The sequence below is a fragment of the Coptis chinensis genome, chromosome 9 (genome assembly GCF_015680905.1).
Source record: "Coptis chinensis isolate HL-2020 chromosome 9, ASM1568090v1, whole genome shotgun sequence".
In the NCBI taxonomy this organism is placed as follows: domain Eukaryota; kingdom Viridiplantae; phylum Streptophyta; class Magnoliopsida; order Ranunculales; family Ranunculaceae; genus Coptis; species Coptis chinensis.
Window position 1 is genome coordinate 75024185 of NC_141464.1, and position 19912 is coordinate 75044096.

Here is a 19912-nt window from a genome sequence, read left to right on the forward strand (position 1 = left end):
TTTTAACTCTTAAATCTTCTTTTCAGCTCTTGGTTTTAAATCCCAACATTTCTCAAACGAAAGGGAGGAAGAAGAAAATGGAGAGAATGAAAGGCCCTAGGGAGGAAGCCTTAGAGAATTCAGGAAGAATGTGTAAAAGTTATAATAAGATTGCTAAGCACGACTCTAGAAATTGTCCAGAAAAATTAAAAAATAAGAGTGTGGAATGACATGCTTGTCGAGTGTGGAAGGACCGTTGGGTTCTTACACTCTTGGTTTTTTGGGTGTTTATTTATTTATTTTTTTAATTGTCTGAATTTTAAATTGACTATCCAGTTTTTTGGGAGCTTATAGTGTGGAAGGACCGTCATTTTAAACATGCCTCCACGAACATGAGGAGGATCAAGCACCCAAACCCAAAAAAGAAAATGTAACGAAGTGCCACCAATTCCCATTATTGACGAACCCGATGAAGAAATCGCAAAATCAACAACTCAGTGGACTATGAACAACGAATGTTTATACTCTTGTTGGACTATGAACATTCAGTGTTCATAGTTGATGCAGTACAGTTTGTCAATGCGTATGTCAATGAACTTGGCATATATATGTCAATAAACTGGAAAAGCGGGCAGTAAAGTCGAAAAGACATGGACGTGGCCATATTTGATTAGAAACGTCAAAATAAGCATAACTTATAGCTTTGCTATGGGCACCACCCTTTCGGGCCCTAAATCCATCGTTTAGGCCTTCAAAATCACATTTTTGCCGTTTTAGGAAAGTTTTTTTTGCTATATCTTTTGATAAGAGAGTCTGCTTTCGATTTAGTCAATTGGGTTAGTTCTATTTTGATTTGTAGTTTCTTAATATGTAGTTATCCAAAAACTTTCCGTTTTTGGAAAATTTTGAGTTTTGTGGTAATTAGGATATTTTGCCTATATAAAGGCTGATAGTTTATATTAGAGTTTTAAGTTTTGGTTTTGAGTTAATCATATTAAGAGTTACCACAATTGGACTATGAACAGTGATATTATGAGTTAATCATTTTGAGTTAATCATATTATGAGCTATGAACATTCTTTGTTCATATCACAATTGGACTATGAACAGTGATTGTTCATAGTTCGGTAGCTATGAACATACTTATTGTTCATAGCTATATGAGTTATGAATAATTAGTGTTCATAGTCCATATTGTACGTACTATGAACAATCATTATTCATAGTCCAATTGTGGTATGAACAAAGAATATTCATAGCTCATGACTATGAACATTGATTGTTCATAGTACGTACAGTATGGACTATGAACACTCACTGTTCATAGTCCAATTATGATATGAACAAAGAATGTTCATAGCTCATGACTGTGGTATGAACAAAGAAGGGTTAATTTGAGATACCCCCTTGTTTTGCAGTGAGAGGGGTGATTTTTCCCGATAATAATCTCATCTTTTTTTTTTGTTTTGGTCAACGGTTGAGATTAGATCATCTAATTTATTTTAGATCAACGGTCAAGATTAGATCTAACCATTTTGGTAGTCTTCCACATGTACATAGCTTATACATTGTCGTGCACAACTTATATACATTGTCGTATATAAACTTTTTTTGTTATATAGTGTTGTGCACAGCTTATATAGTAAGATATGAACATTGATTGTTCATACCCCAAATAGGCCGGTATGAACAATGATTGTTCATATAAACAATGAGTGTTCATAGCTCATAGTGGGATATGGACAGTGATTGTTCATAGCCCAAATAAGAGAGGGTACAATGGTCATTTGACTTTCTATTCACAAAAACAAATGTAGATCCACCAAACAAAAGCCATCTCTAGGGGCGGCTCAAGACAATCAGGGGCCCTAGGCAAAGTTCAAATGCCAATGGATGCGAGGAATTTTTTTGGTCAGAGAACGCGAGAGAAATGTTGGAGAAGGCGAGGGAAACAAATGGTTATCTAACATTATTTCATAGATTCCAATGTACGTTATCTAACCCTTAAATAAGGGCGGAAAAAAAATGATTGTAAAATTTGAAAAAAGCATTGGGCTGAATTATATTGGGGCCCCCTTGGCTCTTGGGCCCTAAGCGGTACCCTATTTTTTAGGGGTTGAGCGCCCCGCCATCTCTGCACAAAACTTCATAGTTGGGTATTGATTTGTGTAATAATTCTTCAATTTGGAGATGGGTTTAATTTATCTTGGAGTTATCCTCATAAATATGAAGTGGGTGATCCGGTTATCTGTTGAAGTGAATTCTTTGACTTCCATTGAATCATTGATAAAGAAATACCTTATATAGTTATGACAACCTTTTTTTATGTAAACCATTGGAAGGAATCAAGGATATTGTTGAGTTGAGAATCTTGGTGAGCTTTTGATGGGTGATTGGATTGAGAAATCACCTTATATGTTTGAAATATACACAGATGTGACCGAGCTTTTTCAAATTACTGGTTCATATAAAAAATCGACCGAATCCTTCTTAAAATAAACCATCCATGCATATTATACAACTTTTGTCAGGAAATGGTCTGGTGGTCTCAAGCATGTTCACACCAGTGAGCTCCTCAAATGTACGAGATTCTAAAAACAATAAAACCTTAAACTATCCAAATTTATTTCTTAGTGGATAAGATGGGCATCACATGTTTTCATCTTTTGCTTCTATTGTTGAGCGTTGATGTTTTTGTATCTCTTTGATTCTATTATTGAGCAGGAGATGATCAATTTTCAAATGAGTTCTTCAAACTTGATTGAGTTGGGTTTCAAAGGATTCAACTTTAATTATATTTTCCTTTTGATTATTAAGATTTGATTGTGGGTTAATCGGTTCCATTGAGTTTACAGTCCCTGTAGTGAGGAGAGAGAAAGAGGATGAGGAAGAAGAAAGAGATGTCAGTTTTTACCCAATTTTCTAATCTAATTTGTGAAAGAAAAATAAAATGACTATTGTACCCTCTCATATTTGCTTTGTGAAATTAGCACAAGATCTGGACGTTAGATCGGGTATAATCGAATGGACGTGATGAGCTGTTAAGATGGGCTGGCTACCCTTGACAGCTTAAAATGATATATATATATATATATATATATATAGTTAACTAGTAGTACCTTCCTATTAGATGAGCCAATTAGGATTGCCCCCAAAAAAGGTCAACTTGGGTTGACTGTATTATTTTTTGTGTGTACTTGGGAAGAGACCCTAATTTCTCCGTCTAATTGGGAAAAATCTTAATTAGCTAATCCAGTAGGGATAATACTACTTAATATATATATATATATATATATATATATATATATATATATATATATATATATATATATATATATATATATATTTTTGTCTAGAGTGCCACTCTATGTCTAGAGTGCCACTCTAAATCTGCCACTCTTATCTCACTCTTCTCCTCAGCCGTCCGATCTCGCCCTCAAGATCTGAAGATCTAATTCACTGATAAAACCGATATTTCAAAATTTCGCGTTATTTCAAAATAAAAAAAAATGAAAATCACAAAAAACACGAAATTGGGTTTTCTCTCTCTCTCCCAAAATTCATAACCCAGAGGCTGATCAAACCATCCTGCTGATCCAGAGAGGTCGTGGTGGTGGTGGGTTTCATGACGAAGGCCCTCCTTCTAAAGTAGTTGGTACAATTTTTTCCCAACTCTCTCTATTTACTACTCTATTTGATTGCTTGCTTCACTGTGAAAACCATATAAAACTCTAAAAAAATGTATCTTTTAAGTGGTAAAGCAATCTGAATATAAGATAGGTCTGTTTACTTGTTGGTTAACAATCATGAGAAAGAAATGGGTTGTTTCTATACTTTAATGAGCTTAATCACGAACCCTTTGTTGTCTATCGAGGTTAGTATATTGCATTGTTGTGCATATATGTTTTCCTTGGGACAATTTGAAAGTTCTTCTTTGAAATGTTGAACTTGTATAATGAAATTAGTAGACCTCAAGTATTAAACATGACTTAATTTGCGAGGTGTGGCCATTGGTCTTTGGTTGGCAAGCTATTGCAGCCTATGTAAATATTAGGTGCTATTACCTCGTGGGATTGGCAAACCCGTGCTATTTTGGGCTTCAAATTCCATCTTGGCTTGGAGGTTAGCGAAAAACGACCGATAAGCTTTTTTAAAAAAAGTCGGTGTTTTGAACTCTGTCATTATTCTTCATGCCGTGATTCTACAAGATCATTGGGTGGGCTGGAATGAGTTTTGAACTTCTGTCATTATTCATCATGCCGTATTTTGTCAGAGTTTTGAACTCTATCAGAGTTCGGTGAACTAGCATATTCAGTGAACTCTGTTAGAGTTTAAAATTCTGTCAGAGTTCGGTGAACTCTGTCAGAGTTTTGAACTCTGTCGTATTCTGTCAGAGTTTTGAACTCTGTCAGAGTTCGGTGAACTAGCATATTCGGTGAACTCTGTCAGAGTTTTGAATTCTGTCAGAGTTTTGAACTAGCATATTCGGTGAACTCTGTCAGAGTTTTGAATTCTGTCAGAGTTTTGAACTAGCATATTCGGTGAACTCTGTCAGAGTTTTGAACTCTGTCAGAGTTTTAACTAGCATATTCGGTGAACTCTGTCAGAGTTTTAACTAGCATATTCGGTGAACTCTGTCAGAGTTCAGTGAACTAGCATATTCGGTGAACTCTGTCAGAGTTTTAAATTCTGTCAGAGTTCGGTGAACTAGCATATTCGGTGAACTCTGTCAGAGTTCAGTGAAGTAGCATATTCGGTGAACTCTGTCAGAGTTCGGTGAACTCTGTCAGAGTTTTGATGTTTAAGTTATCTACACTGTTTATGTACATTGGGATTTTTGTCTGTTGAAGTTATTTATATTTGTAATGTTTTCGATTTATAGAAATGGAGACAGAGACATCAATCAATATGGAAGAATACGTAGTTGGGTCTTCGTCTACTAAAGCCCCTATTCAAGGCACGCAAACATTTCTGCCAAATCTTGGAAGGTTAGTTAATGTTTTTTTTATTACCTCATGACATGTTCTGACAGGAGCAATGTTCTGATTGTTCTGATTACCTCATGACATGCTCTGACAGGAGCAATGCTTATTAAGAAGAAGATTAATGTTTTTGCCAAATCGTTTTAAAGTTGCCACATTTACGCCAAATCATTTTAAGTTGCTTGATTGTTTGTTGCGAAGCAATGTTCCTGACCGAAGACTTGAGCAATGTTACGGCGAAGATTTCCACTTTTGAAGAGTTGGGTTGGGTTGGTTCTTCTTTGAAATTGTGACGAAGAGGCATTTGCTATTGCAGAATTCACCTCGATTCGTTTTCTTCGTCTTGTTGAATGCACAATCGTGATTTGCATGCTGGCTTACAAGCTGTCCTCGATGGATTTTCTGTTTGTAGAGATTTTCTGTTTTTGTAGCAATCCCAGGTGACTTTGTAGCAAATCCCAATTTTCTGTTTTTGCCGGACATAAAAAAATGCAAATTTCATTACACTTCCCTTTCAGCTACTTCTTTATTAGGAGAATATAAGTTATCCCCAAGGTCGATTAGTTTTTCGGTTTCTTCCATTTTGCAAAATATTTGACTTAGCTGTGATTGTTATTTGCATTTTGTTAGTTAAAATAGTTAAGAGAACTTTGTTTTCTGATCATGTTGAACGATTTATTCCCGGGGGGATGCCAAGTCTTGTGGAAGGGAGTGTAATTAATAGCGAGGGTAGGATTCAAGGTCGCGATAGCAATAGCTAGAACCAATTTATACACTCTTTGATTCCTTTTGCCTCACAACTTTGCCCGAAAATTGAGTTGCCTCACAAATACACGAAGACAAGCCAAAAGAGTGAAAATAACTAAATAAGCCACTTATAGTTCGGGCACCGCTTATAGTTTTATCTTGAAAGGCACGGTTGATACATGAAATTCATAATATATGAAATTTCTATTTCTCACTCCTCCGTATAAATAAGTACAGACCACAAGACAAATACATGAAAAACTTCACTCATCAACCTTATTTATAATCAAGCACAATTGGAATTTGAGCACAATTTTTTCATGAAAAACTTCAACAAGATCGTCTTCATAATCTACTTCTTCTTCAACAATCGCATCTTGATATTGTTGATACTTCAATTTAGTAAATTCCATCTCATTCATTCCTTCGCCATTGTACCAATGCAAGAAGACCTTCCCTACTAAAACGTAATCAGAAATTTTTGCACATAACTGTAATCCTATGAAAGAAGCTCTGATGAAGATTACACATAATAAATTCAAACTACTAACCAAATATACATACTAAATTCACATACACATGCCAAATTCTCTGACAGAGTTCAAATACACATACCAAATCCTTCCAAGATTTATACATACTAAATTCAAACTACTAACCAAAACACACGAATACCGTTTGGACTTTGAACTTGCAAAAATATGAATTAATGCGTTTGGACTTTGTCCCCAAACGCGGCATGGCCACACCGTTTGGACTTAGTCCCAAAACGCACGGCCACACCGTTTGGTACTAATACCAAACGGTGTGGCCGTGCCGTTTGGGACTAAGTCAAACGGTGTGGCTATGCCGTTAAAACAAAACAACGGCGCCATTTTCTCAATTTTCAAAAATCCAAACGGCATGGCCAATACCGTTTGTTTGGCCTTAGTCTCAAACGGTGTGGCCATGCCGTTGGAACTAAGTCCAAACGGTGTGGCCCATGCCATTTGGACTTTGAACTTGCAAAAAAAATGGGCGTGTGCGTTTTGGACTTTGTCCCCAAACGGCATGGACACACCGTTTGGACTTAGTCCCAAACGGCATGGCCATACCATTTGGTACTAAGGCCAAACGGTGTGGCCATGCCGTTTGAGACTAAGGCCAATTAGTGTGTCCATGCCGTTTGGACTTTGAACTTGCAAAAAAAAAATGTCTGTTTGGACTTTGTCCCCAACGGCATGGCCACACCGTTTGGACTTAGTCCCCAAACGGCATACCCGGGGTTTGGCCTTACATTTTGATTTGATGATTGATGGAAGGAAGCACACCAACACCACCTTCTTCTGATGCTTTCCTTCCAAATTCGAATATCTTACCTCCTTTATCCTTTACCAAACCCTCTTGGACTGTTAGAATTGAGGTACTCGTATCTCTAACTTTCTGAATCTATTTGTTTAGTTGATTTACATTACGTTGTCTTACATTTTTCTATATACAATATATTTTTCTCTGTTATCCCATTGTTCTTTACCCTATAGCCTTATCCACATGCTGTATATATACACTATTAATAATCATTTTGCTTGTTTGTCAAGATGGAAATGAAGCAGCACTAATGTCAATTTTGTCGTTGTCTGTATTCTGTGCTTTTTAACTTTAAGATTGTCGTGTCTAATATTTGAGGAAGTTATTTCTGTGGTGATTTTGGTACCTTTTTGTATAATGAGTTGTGTAAAGAGTAATCAGTTGTAAATATACTCTTGTTACAAGCTCTGTATCAATCTATATCACCTATGCTCATTGCATCATTTTTTTTCAATGTTGAGAAAGTTTTTCAACTTATACGAATTAGAACAAAATACTTGTATTTTACTTAGTGGTTTACTTCCTTTTTCATTTTGTTTCCATGCAGCTTTGTTGACATGTGTGCTGCATCTGTTCCTCCTGAGATTCGTGAAAGGGATTTGAGGGTCTTTGACGAAATGAGAAAAGGCGAAATCATGTCTGAGAAAAAAATTAAGGCTGGGAACTGTTCCGAGTGGCTTTTAGAAGGACCACATTCGCATCTAAGAGAATCAATCTTATTTGCTGAAGAGAGAACTGCTGATTTGGAGCACTTCTATCAAATTCCCAAACTTGTGATTCACTAATCTTTCACTTAGGATTCTATTGGGAGATACTACTGCCAGAGTTTGAAGCGTGCTAATGGGACCATTGGCACCACCACTGATGAACTAGTGCTGAAGGCAGCACAGGGTACTATGAGTACTTGATGCCATCCTAAAAGGTAACAAACTTGTTTTCTATGTTTGTACTCGAGCATTTTGGAGTAATTTAACTGTTAAGGGTATCTACAGGTCGTACGCTGCATCTTCCAGCTCGTCAAGCAGAGAGATAATAGGCTTTCCATCATGCAGAGTTATATAATTTTTGGAATGAATTTTTAGTCTCTGAAGCATCAAGAAGCTATCGCGTGTGTATAACCTTGGAACGAGACCTTGTGGCAGAAATGATTTGTATTGGTGTTACATGAACTACAAATGTTATTGAACGTATTGCTAGAAAGCCGAAATAAAATATGTTAAAATTTACTGTTTTATTTTCTTTCAAACAGAAAGCAATGCAAGTAAGCAACATTGTCACTGAGAACGAATTGATTAAGTAAACCCTAGTTTATTTTTCATCATTAGTCCAAACAGATCGAGATGAAGTTACATTGAACTCTTTAAGAAAGGAGTGAACCTCGGAAACATCCTTTGAATTACATTAGACTTTCAATGATAATGAATTACATTGAATTCTTTAAGAAAGAACCTCCCAAAACTCCTTTCAGTGTACTCCTCTGAAATCCGTCTTTCTTCTCAAAACAGTACACAGGGGCTTGCCACTTTTCATCTTCAAGCACCGCTCCCACCTCAAATATCATCACATCTCCTATTGTTGTACATAATATTCTTGACAGAGATGGCAGTTCAATCAGTTCTTCTTCAAGAGACCCAAGTTCTTGGTAGCATTTCACAGAATCAACAAGAGTTTCTTACAGGGGCCTGTATCTCCATTCCAAGTTTTCCAATTTCTTTGAACTCATCTTTTCATCTGCTCCCACCTCGATAAAACTCTTTGGGTAATCGTAATTAGGATATATACTTGTCAGCTTCTCAACCATATCCCCAGCCCTCGTAATGTAGGCCAGACAAAGGTATCTTCCTTGAGCTTCAGGCTTCTCATATGTTAGCAGCAGCGCATCAATCCCTGACATCTACGACTTTCCGTATTTTGTTTTCCATTGAATAAAGTCCCTCGTTCAACATATTGATAAGTAGAAAACTAGTAGCATTTGCAGTGGATTGCAGAACACCAAGCACTATGTGAAACTGAAATATTAGATCTAAACAACCCATAAACTACTAAGATTAGATCAGATCAAAACATGATTATCATAAAAATGAAACAAACAATAATAATAAATCTTATGAAAATAAAAGAGTGAAAGAGATTTACAGTCGCGGTAAACGTTAGCATGCACCATGATTTTGGGTTATTTGATTTTGGGTTTCGATTTTTGAAGAGGCAAATTTGTGAATCAAACTCGAAATCAATTTGTGGGTTTTGAAATTTTGGGTTTGATTTTGGATTATGAATGATAGCTATTGTTGATTTTGGGTTTCGATTTTTGAAGATTTTCTGTAGTGAGAGAGAGAGAGAGAGAGAGAGAGAGAAGGCGTTGGTTTTGCTGGAGATTGAGAAACGAAATTTGGGAGAGAAACACTATAATTACCATTATACCCTTTATTTCGAATTAGATCTGATGATCTCAGAAACAGATCTGACGGACCAGCAGAAGTGTGAGATAAGAGTGTCACTATAAGAGTGGCACTCTAGACAAACCGTGTATATATATATAGAAATAGAGCGGGCCCACTATCTATGCCATTAAATGTGAGGGTGAACACAAATTTAAGTATTAAACAGGAGGTAGCTCAAAATGTCAGTCTCTGACATTATATTGGTGGCCCTGAAAAGGGTTGCAGAACCTTCAGTACAGGATGTGCTTGAAATATAGGATATGTTGAGAAAACTCGCAAATGGATTTTCACACTAGATTTTTTTTTGATAAAATATGAACGGTCTCAACTACTTCATTTTCCTATATATTTCTTATCCCATTACCACTCATCAGACACCATAGAGTATCACTATTCACTAAGATGTCTTCGTTCCTTCCTTTCCTACTTACAGTACTATTCTTACTCCCTTCCATTGCATTAGCCATAGTAATCAATTCTAAGACATTCAACTACATTATTGGAGGTTTCAGCGAGGGAATGCTTGATGAAGGAAACAACATGTTTTACAATGATTTGCCTTACAAATACCACCCTTTTGTTCTTTGCATCTCTGGCACTGTAAGTGCTTACACATTCAATGGTATTGGTTTCACTCTTGCCTTAAGGTTGGAGCGTCGTTTGGTATGGCAAGCTAACCGAGACAAACCAGTTAGCGAAAACTCCACTGTCACGTTTGGTCGCAATGGAAATCTAGTCCTGGCCAATGCTCAAGGTCAAATGGTATGGCAGACTAACACAGCCAACAAGGGTGTTGTAGATCTCAAAGTGCTTTCTAATGGTAACTTGGTGTTAATCGACCGAAGGGGTAGCATTGTCTGGCAAAGCTTTGATCATCCAACTGATTCCCTATTGGTAGGTCAATCTCTTCTTCCTGGTGACAAGAACAAACTTACAAGTCGACTGTCCCCTTTTGATAACCTCAGGAAGGGACCTTATAGCTTAGTTATGGATGGTGGAAGAATGCTATTCTATTATCAGAGCAAGCAGTCTCCCGAGCAAGAAATATACTCACAGATGCAGAACATTAATCCTGAATCTCCCGGCAACATCTTAGCAAAAATGACTCTCCAAAGTGAACCAGTAGAGAATGAACCATACTTCTTTATACTTAAATTCAACTTCACATCAATTGATTCTGCATCTACGAGTACATCTCCGCTAGGTCTTGAACTGAAGTTTAATACAACCTATTCATATCTTCAGTTAGGCCAAGATGGTAATTTTAGGATCTATACTTACTTTGATAAGGTTAATGACACCACTACGAGACCTCCATGGGATGAGACCTTTACAATGTTCTCTAGAAGACGTTTCTATGAGAGTGAATGCCAATTACCTCTGAGGTGTGGAGAGTTTGGGGTTTGTGAGGATAATCAATGTGTTGCTTGTCCGACACCCAAAGGACTAATGGGTTGGAGCACGAGATGTGCACCTCCAAAGCTTCCTCCTTGTAGTAGTCAAAGTGGGATTAATGTGGATTACTACAAAATCGTTGGGGTTGAACACTTCTCAAGTAACTTCTCAGGAAATGGACCGATTAAACTTCTCGACTGCAAGGCGAAGTGCAGTAAGGATTGCACATGCTTGGGTTTCTTCTATAGGAAAACTACATCAACTTGCTTACTTACTCCTCAGCTCAGTACCCTCACTAGAGTCTCAAATTCTAGTCATCTAGCTTTTATTAAGATTGCCAAGTAGATTTGAAAATCCAGTCTGTAATAAGGAACTGAATGTCATTTATTGTTAATCGAGAAAAATGTCTTTTATCTTTTGAAATAATTGTATCAACTACCACAAGAAAAGGTGAAAGAATTCTACCTTAGCACATGTCTAGTTTTGTTTGATTCATGCCTCATCGTCTCATCTACTTATATAGTCATATCGGCTACTCAGCACAAACTACATTGCTTCCACCTTTCTTCCGGAAGAAATAAAATTCCTGGCCATGAAATTGTTTACTTTTGGACCAACCAGCTCTAGTAGTTTTCTTCTAGCTAGCATCACAACTTTGAGGACATAGCATCAAAGTGTGAGGCCAAAATAAATGCCAATAATACAATGCCAAAAATGTAAAGATACTGATTATACCAACATTGTGGACCTAATTAAAACCTGGCTTCATTAGAGATATTATTCGAGCACAATAAAGCTTTAGTATATATGTTCATGCCTGGCTCATATGATCGATTTTTTTGGTGGTTGTTAACAGTTTATGCAGGATTCAGTCGTTGTGTGAAAAACTCAAAGTGCAGGATTGGTAAATTTGCATCTTCGAACTTGAGTTGTACTCATCATTTTTTTTTTTCGAATTACAAACTTCACGAATGATGATCGATGGCTAAATTTCTATCTTCATCAAGGGCAGTGGCATGTGCCCTGTGCGAAATATGGTTTTCGACTCTTGCTTCAGTTTCCTCACACATCATTTTTTCTTGAGAAGTCTTAATTTGGAATGCAACCAACTTTGTCCGGTAGAGTGCTGTTACCTGAAAATAAAAAAAAATTGCCAGTCGAGGCAGGATCACAGTACCCGCAAAAGATGTAAAATTCTACTTATATTGTTGAACACTAGTTCCCCTTTTCTCCTAGATGTTTAGTAACTTGTTGTGTAAGCTAAGAGCTAATTATTCTGTTTGGTCACGCTACTAAGTTCAGCGCAAATGCAATACTGGAATATTGTATGCATTCCAGGACCTTCACCTTTCCGTACTTGAGAATACTGCACATGGTTGTAAATTGTAATGTTGGTCAACTCTTTTACCTCTATTTCTTGGTGGATTAAAAGTAGTATATCTTTAAGATATGCAGGCAACTTCTGCCTATGGCATGCTGTTCCTTGGAATTTTATTTTTATATCAAAATCTTCAGGGTCAATACTTTCAGTTGCCTATAAATGGTCCCAATCTTATCCCATCACCAGTCACTACACACTATAGAAGAAATCCACTAAGATATGTCTTCTTTCCTTCCATGTCTACTTTCAGTATTCTTGTTGCTCCCTCCATTGCTTTAGCCATAGTAACCAGTTCTAAGACATTCACCTACATTGTAGAGGGTTTCTCTTATGGAGTACTCGTGGAAGCAGACAACCTCTATTAGGCTGAGTCATACAAAGGATTCTACTCTCTATCTTTATTTTACTCTCTCTATTATTAATTTTCTCTGTATATATACAAAGGATTGTATTCTCTATTCTTATTTTATATAGAGTAAAATAAGAATAGAGAGTACAATCCTTTGTATATATACAGAGAAAATTAATGATAGAGAATAAAATCTGTTAACTTTAGCTCTACTTTTAAAAGGATAGGGAGCCATTAGACTCAGCCTTACACTGACTTACCTTTCAAACACCACCCTTTTGCTCTTTGTATCACCGGTCCCGAGGGTGTTTTCACATCCGATAATATTAGTTTCACTCTTTCTTTAAGGCTGGATGCCGTTTGGTATGGCAAGCAAACCGAGACAAACTAGTTGGCAAAAACTCTACTGTCGCGTTTGGTCGTGATGGAAATCTAGTCTTGTCAAATGCTCAAGGCAATGTGGTATGGCAGACTAACACAGCCAACAAGGGAGTTGTGGATCTCAAATTGCTTGCTAATGGTAACTTGGTCTTATTAGACAAAATGGGTAGATTTGTCTGGCAAAGCTTTGATCGCCCAACTGATACTATCTTGGTAAGTCAATCTCTTCGATCTTCCTGGTGATGAAAACAAACTTACAAGTCGAATATCGCCTTTCGATAACAGGAAGGGCCCTTAACAGCTTGGTTATGAAGGGTGGAAGAATGATATTCTATTATCAGAGCAAGCATACTCCCAAGCCAGAAATATACTCACTGATGGAGTCGATTAATTTAGATATTGAAGGCAAAGTTTTAGCAAAAATGACCCTCCAAAGCGGCCCAGTAGATCAAGAGCCATACTTCTTTGATATTAAATTCAACTTTACATTTCTGCCTAACCTCAGTAACATTTCTAAAAAAAAAAAAAAAAAAAAACTTTACATCAGCAGATAATTCTACTTAGATGCAACCTATTCATATCTTCAGCTAAGCCAAGATGGTAATCTTGGATCTATGCTTACTTTGATAAGGTTCATTACACATTTCTGAGAAGTCCATGGGACTAAACGTTTACAATGTTCTCTAGAAAACTTTATTATGAGAGTGAATGCCAAGTTACCTCTTAGGTGTGGAGAGTTTGGGGTTTGTGAGGATAATAAGTGCGTTGCTTGTCCTACACCGCAAGGTCTGATGGGTTGGAGTAAACGAGATGTGTATCTCCCAAGCTTCCTCCTTGCAATAGTCAAAGTGGGATTAATGTGGAATAGTATAAAATTGTTGGGGTTGATCACTTTTCAAGTAACTTCTCTGGACATGGACCAATTAAACTTACTGAATGTAAAGCAAAGTGTAGCAAGACTGCTCATGCTTGAGTTTTTTCTATAGGAAAACTACATCAACTTGCTTGCTCACTCCTCAGCTCAATACCCTCACTAGAGTCTCAGATTCTTCTCATCTTGCTTTTATTAAGATTGCCAAGTAGGAAATTCAGTCTGTAATGAATAAAAGTATTTGAATGTCTTTCATCTTTTGAGCTTACTGTATCATCTAGCAGAATGAAAGATGAAATAATTCTATCCACATATCTCTGTTATCATCTTATATGATTATTATCCACTAGAGTCCACTGTTGAATGCAAACTTCAGATTTCATGTCAAAATGGTTGGAGTTGTCCATAGTTGCGATTGGAATCATTGTTTTTCGTCTCAAATTCTCAATATCCTCCTCATCTACGTCATGAATAGCATTACAAATTTACGGGTCATGAATTTTGCTCAAGGTTTTGGCATTCTTAAGGTTGCTTGAGGTCGATCTTTAGGAAAACATGTTGCTGATCATGAAGTTATCCTCAACTTCAGGATCTGCACCCGATTCAATACGGCGTTCCTCTACCAGCTATTGTATAACATATCCGTCTATGCCTAGTGATATTTATGGGCACTATAGTCCTCCAACATTAGATCTTCCGATAAAGGCGATGAATCTATTAGACTAACCTTCTCCCTTTCTTTCTTTCACCATAAAATTATCTAAGTCATAGCAATTGTTTCCTTTTCCTACACCTTACGCCCTTACAAACTGAATTTATTGATATAATGTGTCATATAGAAACTAAAAAGCTCGAGAACCGTGAGAACAACCGCCCACATTTCACATTCTTGCCAGTGGACCACTGGCTACACCTAGAGTATGCTCATCAAAGTATCTAACAGAGCTATTACTTCAAGGAGCAAGTTGGAGTATGTGGAGGACTTCGAGCTGCTTCCTGCTCAGCTATGTTTAGGCTCTTGTAGTTATGTGTATATATTACAAGGTATGAGTCAAACGAGCAACTGAGCATACAGAAGCATAGCTATTTCGAAAGATATGACACAATTTAACCAAGAAAAGAAAAGCAAAGAAGCTTGCATGGAAAACTCACAAAGTATAGCTGCTTAAAGATATTATTAGCCTCTTCTCTTGTTATTGGTATTTGTAGCACGTTTACTATTATTCTTCGAGGAGGACTGCATTGGTATAGGCAGGACCGTCCCATCCTTAATTTCACTTGATGCTGGGAGCTGCTCTATGATCTTCTCTGTTTCGATATGTGCCATCAAATCTCTAATCTGCAACAGTTATTCACGGGCACGCAACAGTATGAACCACAGCAAGAAACCCAGTTCAGAATTATATAATACCCAAAGTCCAGTCTTACCTGCTCCTCCATGTTCTTTATCTTCTCATCCTTCATTTGCAAGGCCTTTCTCTCCCTGCAATACGGTTTCAAGTGAAACGGAGATTATGAATTATATCTCTCATCCGATTCAATTAACAGTTGCTGAATTCACTATAAAAGGCTTTATCTACCAACAAACCAAACATCAACCATTTTTTTTATTTTCTAAACACTAGTAACTTTCCGTGCCAAATTATATCTCCAAAACCACCACATCTAAGTAGATAAATTCCGATTTAGACAATAGTCACCTTTCCCCTAAAATAAAATTTACTAAATAGTCAGGAGAAGATCATATTACTCCTTAGGTGTACTTAAGTTCTCTCTTGCGTTTTCTAAAGAGACTTTTTTCAATAACAGGCTAAAATCTTAAGAACTCTTCCCTATTTATCTCCGTTGCCAGAGCCAGCAGTGTGCCAAACCTAGGCAAACCAGAATAACCACTTACTGTTTTTCTAAGAAATAAACTTCCCTCTGATTACTATTTTTTTAATGTTGCACGGAGTATACACTAGTAAACTGAGCACTGTGTGGACTGACTGATAGCTGCAGAGTGTTACACATAGAACAAATTACAAAATACACTAGTAAACTGAGCGCTGTGTAGACTGACTGATAGTTGCACAGCGTCACACATAGAACATATTACAATAATTGTCTTATCATTATCCCAGGAATGAGTACTAAATGAAGACTGTCATACCTTTCCTCAATGGCTAGAATCTTTGCCTTCCACATCTCCTGGTTCTTCATGAGATTCTCATTGATCTACAAAAAAAGAGAAAATATCTTCTTCAGGCGAAAAGGTAATTGACCCACCAAGAATACTTTAAACAAGGATGGCAATCAGATATAAGTTCTTTCAAACAAGCCTCAGAGAAGATCACTTACATCATCAAGAAATTTCTTCTCTTCAACACATTTTTGCAGCTGGGCTTGCATCTTCTGCAGTTTTAAACTCACAGATTTCTGAACTGCTTTAGAAATTTCATTTTCAGTTTCGTCCTTGACCTCTAGCAGTAAAGATTCGAAATACTACGAATGAAAAAAGAGGAAATTATCATTAAAAAGAGAAACAAGACGCTCAAATTTTTGTGGTAATTATACATTTATGCGTTAACCTGAGCTATATAATATTGGAAAAAGTAATAAGGAAACCTCGAGTCATCACTTGGATTATCAAATATATAATCTATGGTCATCACATGGATTACTGGATATTTTGAAATTCTAGAATCACCTTTCCGAAATGAATGTAGTGCTAAACTAAAGAACAGAGTGGAAATGAGAGGTGCCTTATGGCATTTTGGTTTGCACTTACTACTTTTTGGCTTTCAAGTTGAGATCTGAGAAGGTCATTGTACTCCTTAACAATCTGCCAAGAGCATAAACTAGAAATTAGAAAATTAAATAGAAGGGAAAAACAAAATAACCGTTAGTGTATGTCCTTACATGATGTTTAAAATAACACAGTTAAAAGTGGAAACTGAGAAAAGTAGTCAACCGGGTAAAAATCCTTACAGCTTCGACTTTACTATTGAGAAGGGTCTCACTGATTCCGAAATCTGCATTACAATCGCAACTTCCACAGTTTTTGGAAGTGTGGACACAATGAGAGTTCAATTCAACCAACTTGCCGTCGGTTTTGGACTGGATCAGGCGATGAACATAATTGTCTTCAACATAATTCCATACACGTTGAGTTTCCAATTCAAGGGAATAACAGTGCTGCGTTTCTGTCCAATGTCTTATAGCATGCCCTTCTTTATATCTAAATTGAAATGTTCCAAATAAGAAACAACAAACAGCAAACGAGTACTAAGTTTTTATTAAAAGAAAAACTAAAACAAGGACAATTAATGCATTGATTCACGTTCTTGAGAAAAACTATCCTGATTACTGACAACTGGTATCAAGAATATGTATCATTTAGTAGACTGGAAGGCTAACATACCTCCCACACCCAACGAAACCACAGATTACACAGATCCAGAGATTCTCAGAAGTCTTGCAAACAAAACATGTTGAATTTTCAGGTTGCTGCTGGCAATATCGGCAGACCTGAGGTGCAATGCAGACTTCCAGTCAATTTGCAATCATTTTTTCTATTTAACCTTTGGCAGAGAAATTATTTCACAATTTTAAGTCACTTGATGCACAAGACCTACTCAAAAAGTCAAAAGGATGAGTACAGGGAATGAACTTTAAATGAAATTGAAGCTTACTTTAAATGGAATGAGTAAGTTGTCGGGTCAGCATTAAATAAATGACCAACAAAGAAACGCTGCATGTCAAACCCCCACGAGTTTTCCCTTGCTATAGATAATATTTTCCTCTGTACTTAATACAGGAGCAAAAATGAAATAACCAAATGAATCTGAGTATGGGAAAGATGAGCTCACACCTCACACCTAAATTGTTGCATGGGGAATTACTGGGTTGGCATTACTCTCGTGTCTCGTATATCATATATATTGCTCTCAGCAAAAGAAAAGGCGTGTCGAAATATGAAATAATAAAACTACTAATAATGAAGTGATCAGTGCACATGCTAGCATATGATTTCTGGCTACTCCTATAAGGTCAACTATCAACCCAGATTTGGCATAAATGATTGTGATTCATGATTTTTGAAGTTTGAAGTTTGAAGTTTGAAGTTTGAAGCACAACTGAAACTTCCCGCCTCTAGTGTGGAACTAGCCATTAGAAAAATAATGAAGGGCTGAGAACATGAGATTAAAGGTCTACCATTCGGCCTCAGAAATAAATCATATTGTTGACTATTGGCTATAGCTACCTACCTCAGTTCTTACTATTATAGATATAATATATGCTTAAGCTACAAAAATTAGTGACAAGCGGGGATAGCGAGGATAATGACATCTACCTATAAATGAAATAGAAATAGTGCCTCATTACCAGAGCGACTTACTGGGCAGGAAGAATCTGTCCATTTTGAAATACAAGAACAATGAAAAGAATGATTGCAGATAGTAGTGAGGATTCCACCCATGTCTTGGTCTAGTCTCTCTGCAAAGGTTGGATAAGAATATCAGCAAATAAATCTGTTTAGACGCAAAAGATAACAGAATATTCAACTCTGCATTTACTCTCGAGAGATTTGTAGAATTCTCTACATTGAACCTGAAACTGGGACCATCGGATGGTGAAGAAAGAGAACGCGGGTAATCTCTATACCCAATTGCACCCTCTTGCACCCCAACAAACTATATATCTCTTTTTAAGTTTTATTTGTTATTTTGTTCTCCATCAAAGGTACCAAAAACAAAGTAACACAGTTATCTATGCAGGTGTCGACTAGCAAAGTCGGTAAAACCTTTGGGTGATGATACCAGAGGACTGGGGCTCGAACCCCGCCAGCATCAAAGAATTACTGATCTCATTTTAAAACAGGCTTGCCAATCCAAAAAAAAAAAAAAAAAAAAAAAGTTATCTATAGCTTGAGATTTATATACTATAAGCTTAACAAACTGCTCTTGGTGCTTTGCATAATGAGACTTCTAGAATGATAAAGCACCAAGATCATATGGGAAAACACAGATGCCACGAATATTTCAACCTTCATAGTAACTGAACATACCAAGGCAAACTGGACAAGTGGGCTGTTCTGTAGAGCTTGCCGGGGAAGTCTGGGCACGTTCTATTGATCCAGTATACTGCACATCCACTGTAAAAAGAATGCAGCAAATCTCTACCTGATTTCATAAACAAAAAATGAAATATTTTACTCTACAACCACTTAAAAATGCAATCAATATTGCCAACATTAATAAAAACTCGTACCTCTAGAGACGAGAAACGCTTTCCATTAAAATGCTGGTAAAAATTATCAGCAAATTCTTGATCACCAAACCTTATCAAAATACTATACCGATCTTCCACTCCGTCATTCCTAAACATTAACCAACTCCACCATAAGCAAAAAACCAACAAAAACCATCATATCTCAACATATATATAAAAAAATGAGCATTTATATCCCACCTTACAATCCTCATTTCCAGTATATGCTGAAGAAACGAGCCAGAAAACTGGCAAAAATCCGCGTAAGTCATATGATTCGGTACATCCAGCACACATACAAGTGGTTTCCTCCCAACCTACATTAAAATTCACAACATATGTAAATATAACAAATAACAAAAAAACAATATCTTTCTTCTTAGTAATAAAAATATTACCGGGAGTGTGGAAACAGTGTTACTGTAGAGATGCATAACGCCTTGTATTTCTTCGATACGGGGGTTTCCAGAAGAAAAATGGAAAGCTTGAGTTAAAGGTGGTTGGAAAACATCTTCTGATGTTGTTATTGTTGTTCCATTGGTGCCACCACTAGTTGAAGTTGATGACATGATTGATGATCACAAATATATATATATATATATATAACTTCTGCCCAACAACAAAATAATCAAGAAACTAGCCCTTGGCTAAAATATACGTTTTTTGTTGTTCGCTGAACAGAGGAGTGTTCCGAGACGATGTTGCTGACTCTTGTGAAATTCAGTCAGGCTTTGGGCCTGGTCCAGTCCAGCCCAGCCCAGCCCACAAGTCAAATACTAATTTAGA

At 36.8% G+C, this 19912-nt stretch overlaps 1 protein-coding gene, 1 long non-coding RNA gene and 2 pseudogenes across 7 annotated transcripts; 3 read left to right on the top strand and 1 right to left on the bottom strand.

Annotated features, from left to right (window-relative positions):
• The first annotated feature begins 7040 nt into the window (after positions 1–7040).
• LOC147478053 (uncharacterized) lies at positions 7041–8273 on the top strand. The gene is made up of 3 exons (XR_015207345.1): positions 7041–7110; positions 7603–7977; positions 8048–8273. It is a non-coding gene; the product is annotated as an uncharacterized LOC147478053 (long non-coding RNA).
• A 74-nt stretch (positions 8274–8347) lies between these two features.
• BRIZ2 (zinc finger (C3HC4-type RING finger) family protein) lies at positions 8348–19825 on the bottom strand. Of its 5 annotated transcripts, none has more exons than XR_015207342.1 (14): positions 19525–19825; positions 19328–19443; positions 19127–19235; positions 18924–19038; positions 18255–18352; positions 17277–17383; positions 16844–17093; positions 16644–16697; positions 16214–16357; positions 16026–16090; positions 15302–15356; positions 15026–15212; positions 9192–12024; positions 8348–9054 (listed from the first exon to the last, which is right to left on the bottom strand). XR_015207342.1 is itself a non-coding variant. In XM_086581868.1 (13 exons), the coding sequence occupies exons 1-12, from the start codon at positions 19693–19695 to the stop codon at positions 15051–15053; spliced, it is 1446 nt and encodes a 481-aa protein (XP_086437994.1). In that variant the 5' UTR covers positions 19696–19825; the 3' UTR covers positions 8348–9054; positions 15026–15050. The 5 variants fall into 5 exon arrangements, 3 of the variants coding, with proteins under 3 accessions (XP_086437994.1, XP_086437993.1, XP_086437992.1); XR_015207340.1 differs by having other exon boundaries at positions 8348–9078; XM_086581868.1 differs by lacking the exon at positions 9192–12024.
• LOC147478055 (EP1-like glycoprotein 1 pseudogene) lies at positions 9899–11365 on the top strand (annotated as a pseudogene). The gene has a single exon (XR_015207343.1). The product of XR_015207343.1 is annotated as an EP1-like glycoprotein 1 pseudogene (transcript).
• LOC147478056 (EP1-like glycoprotein 4) lies at positions 12341–13988 on the top strand (annotated as a pseudogene).
• Positions 19826–19912: the final 87 nt, after the last annotated feature.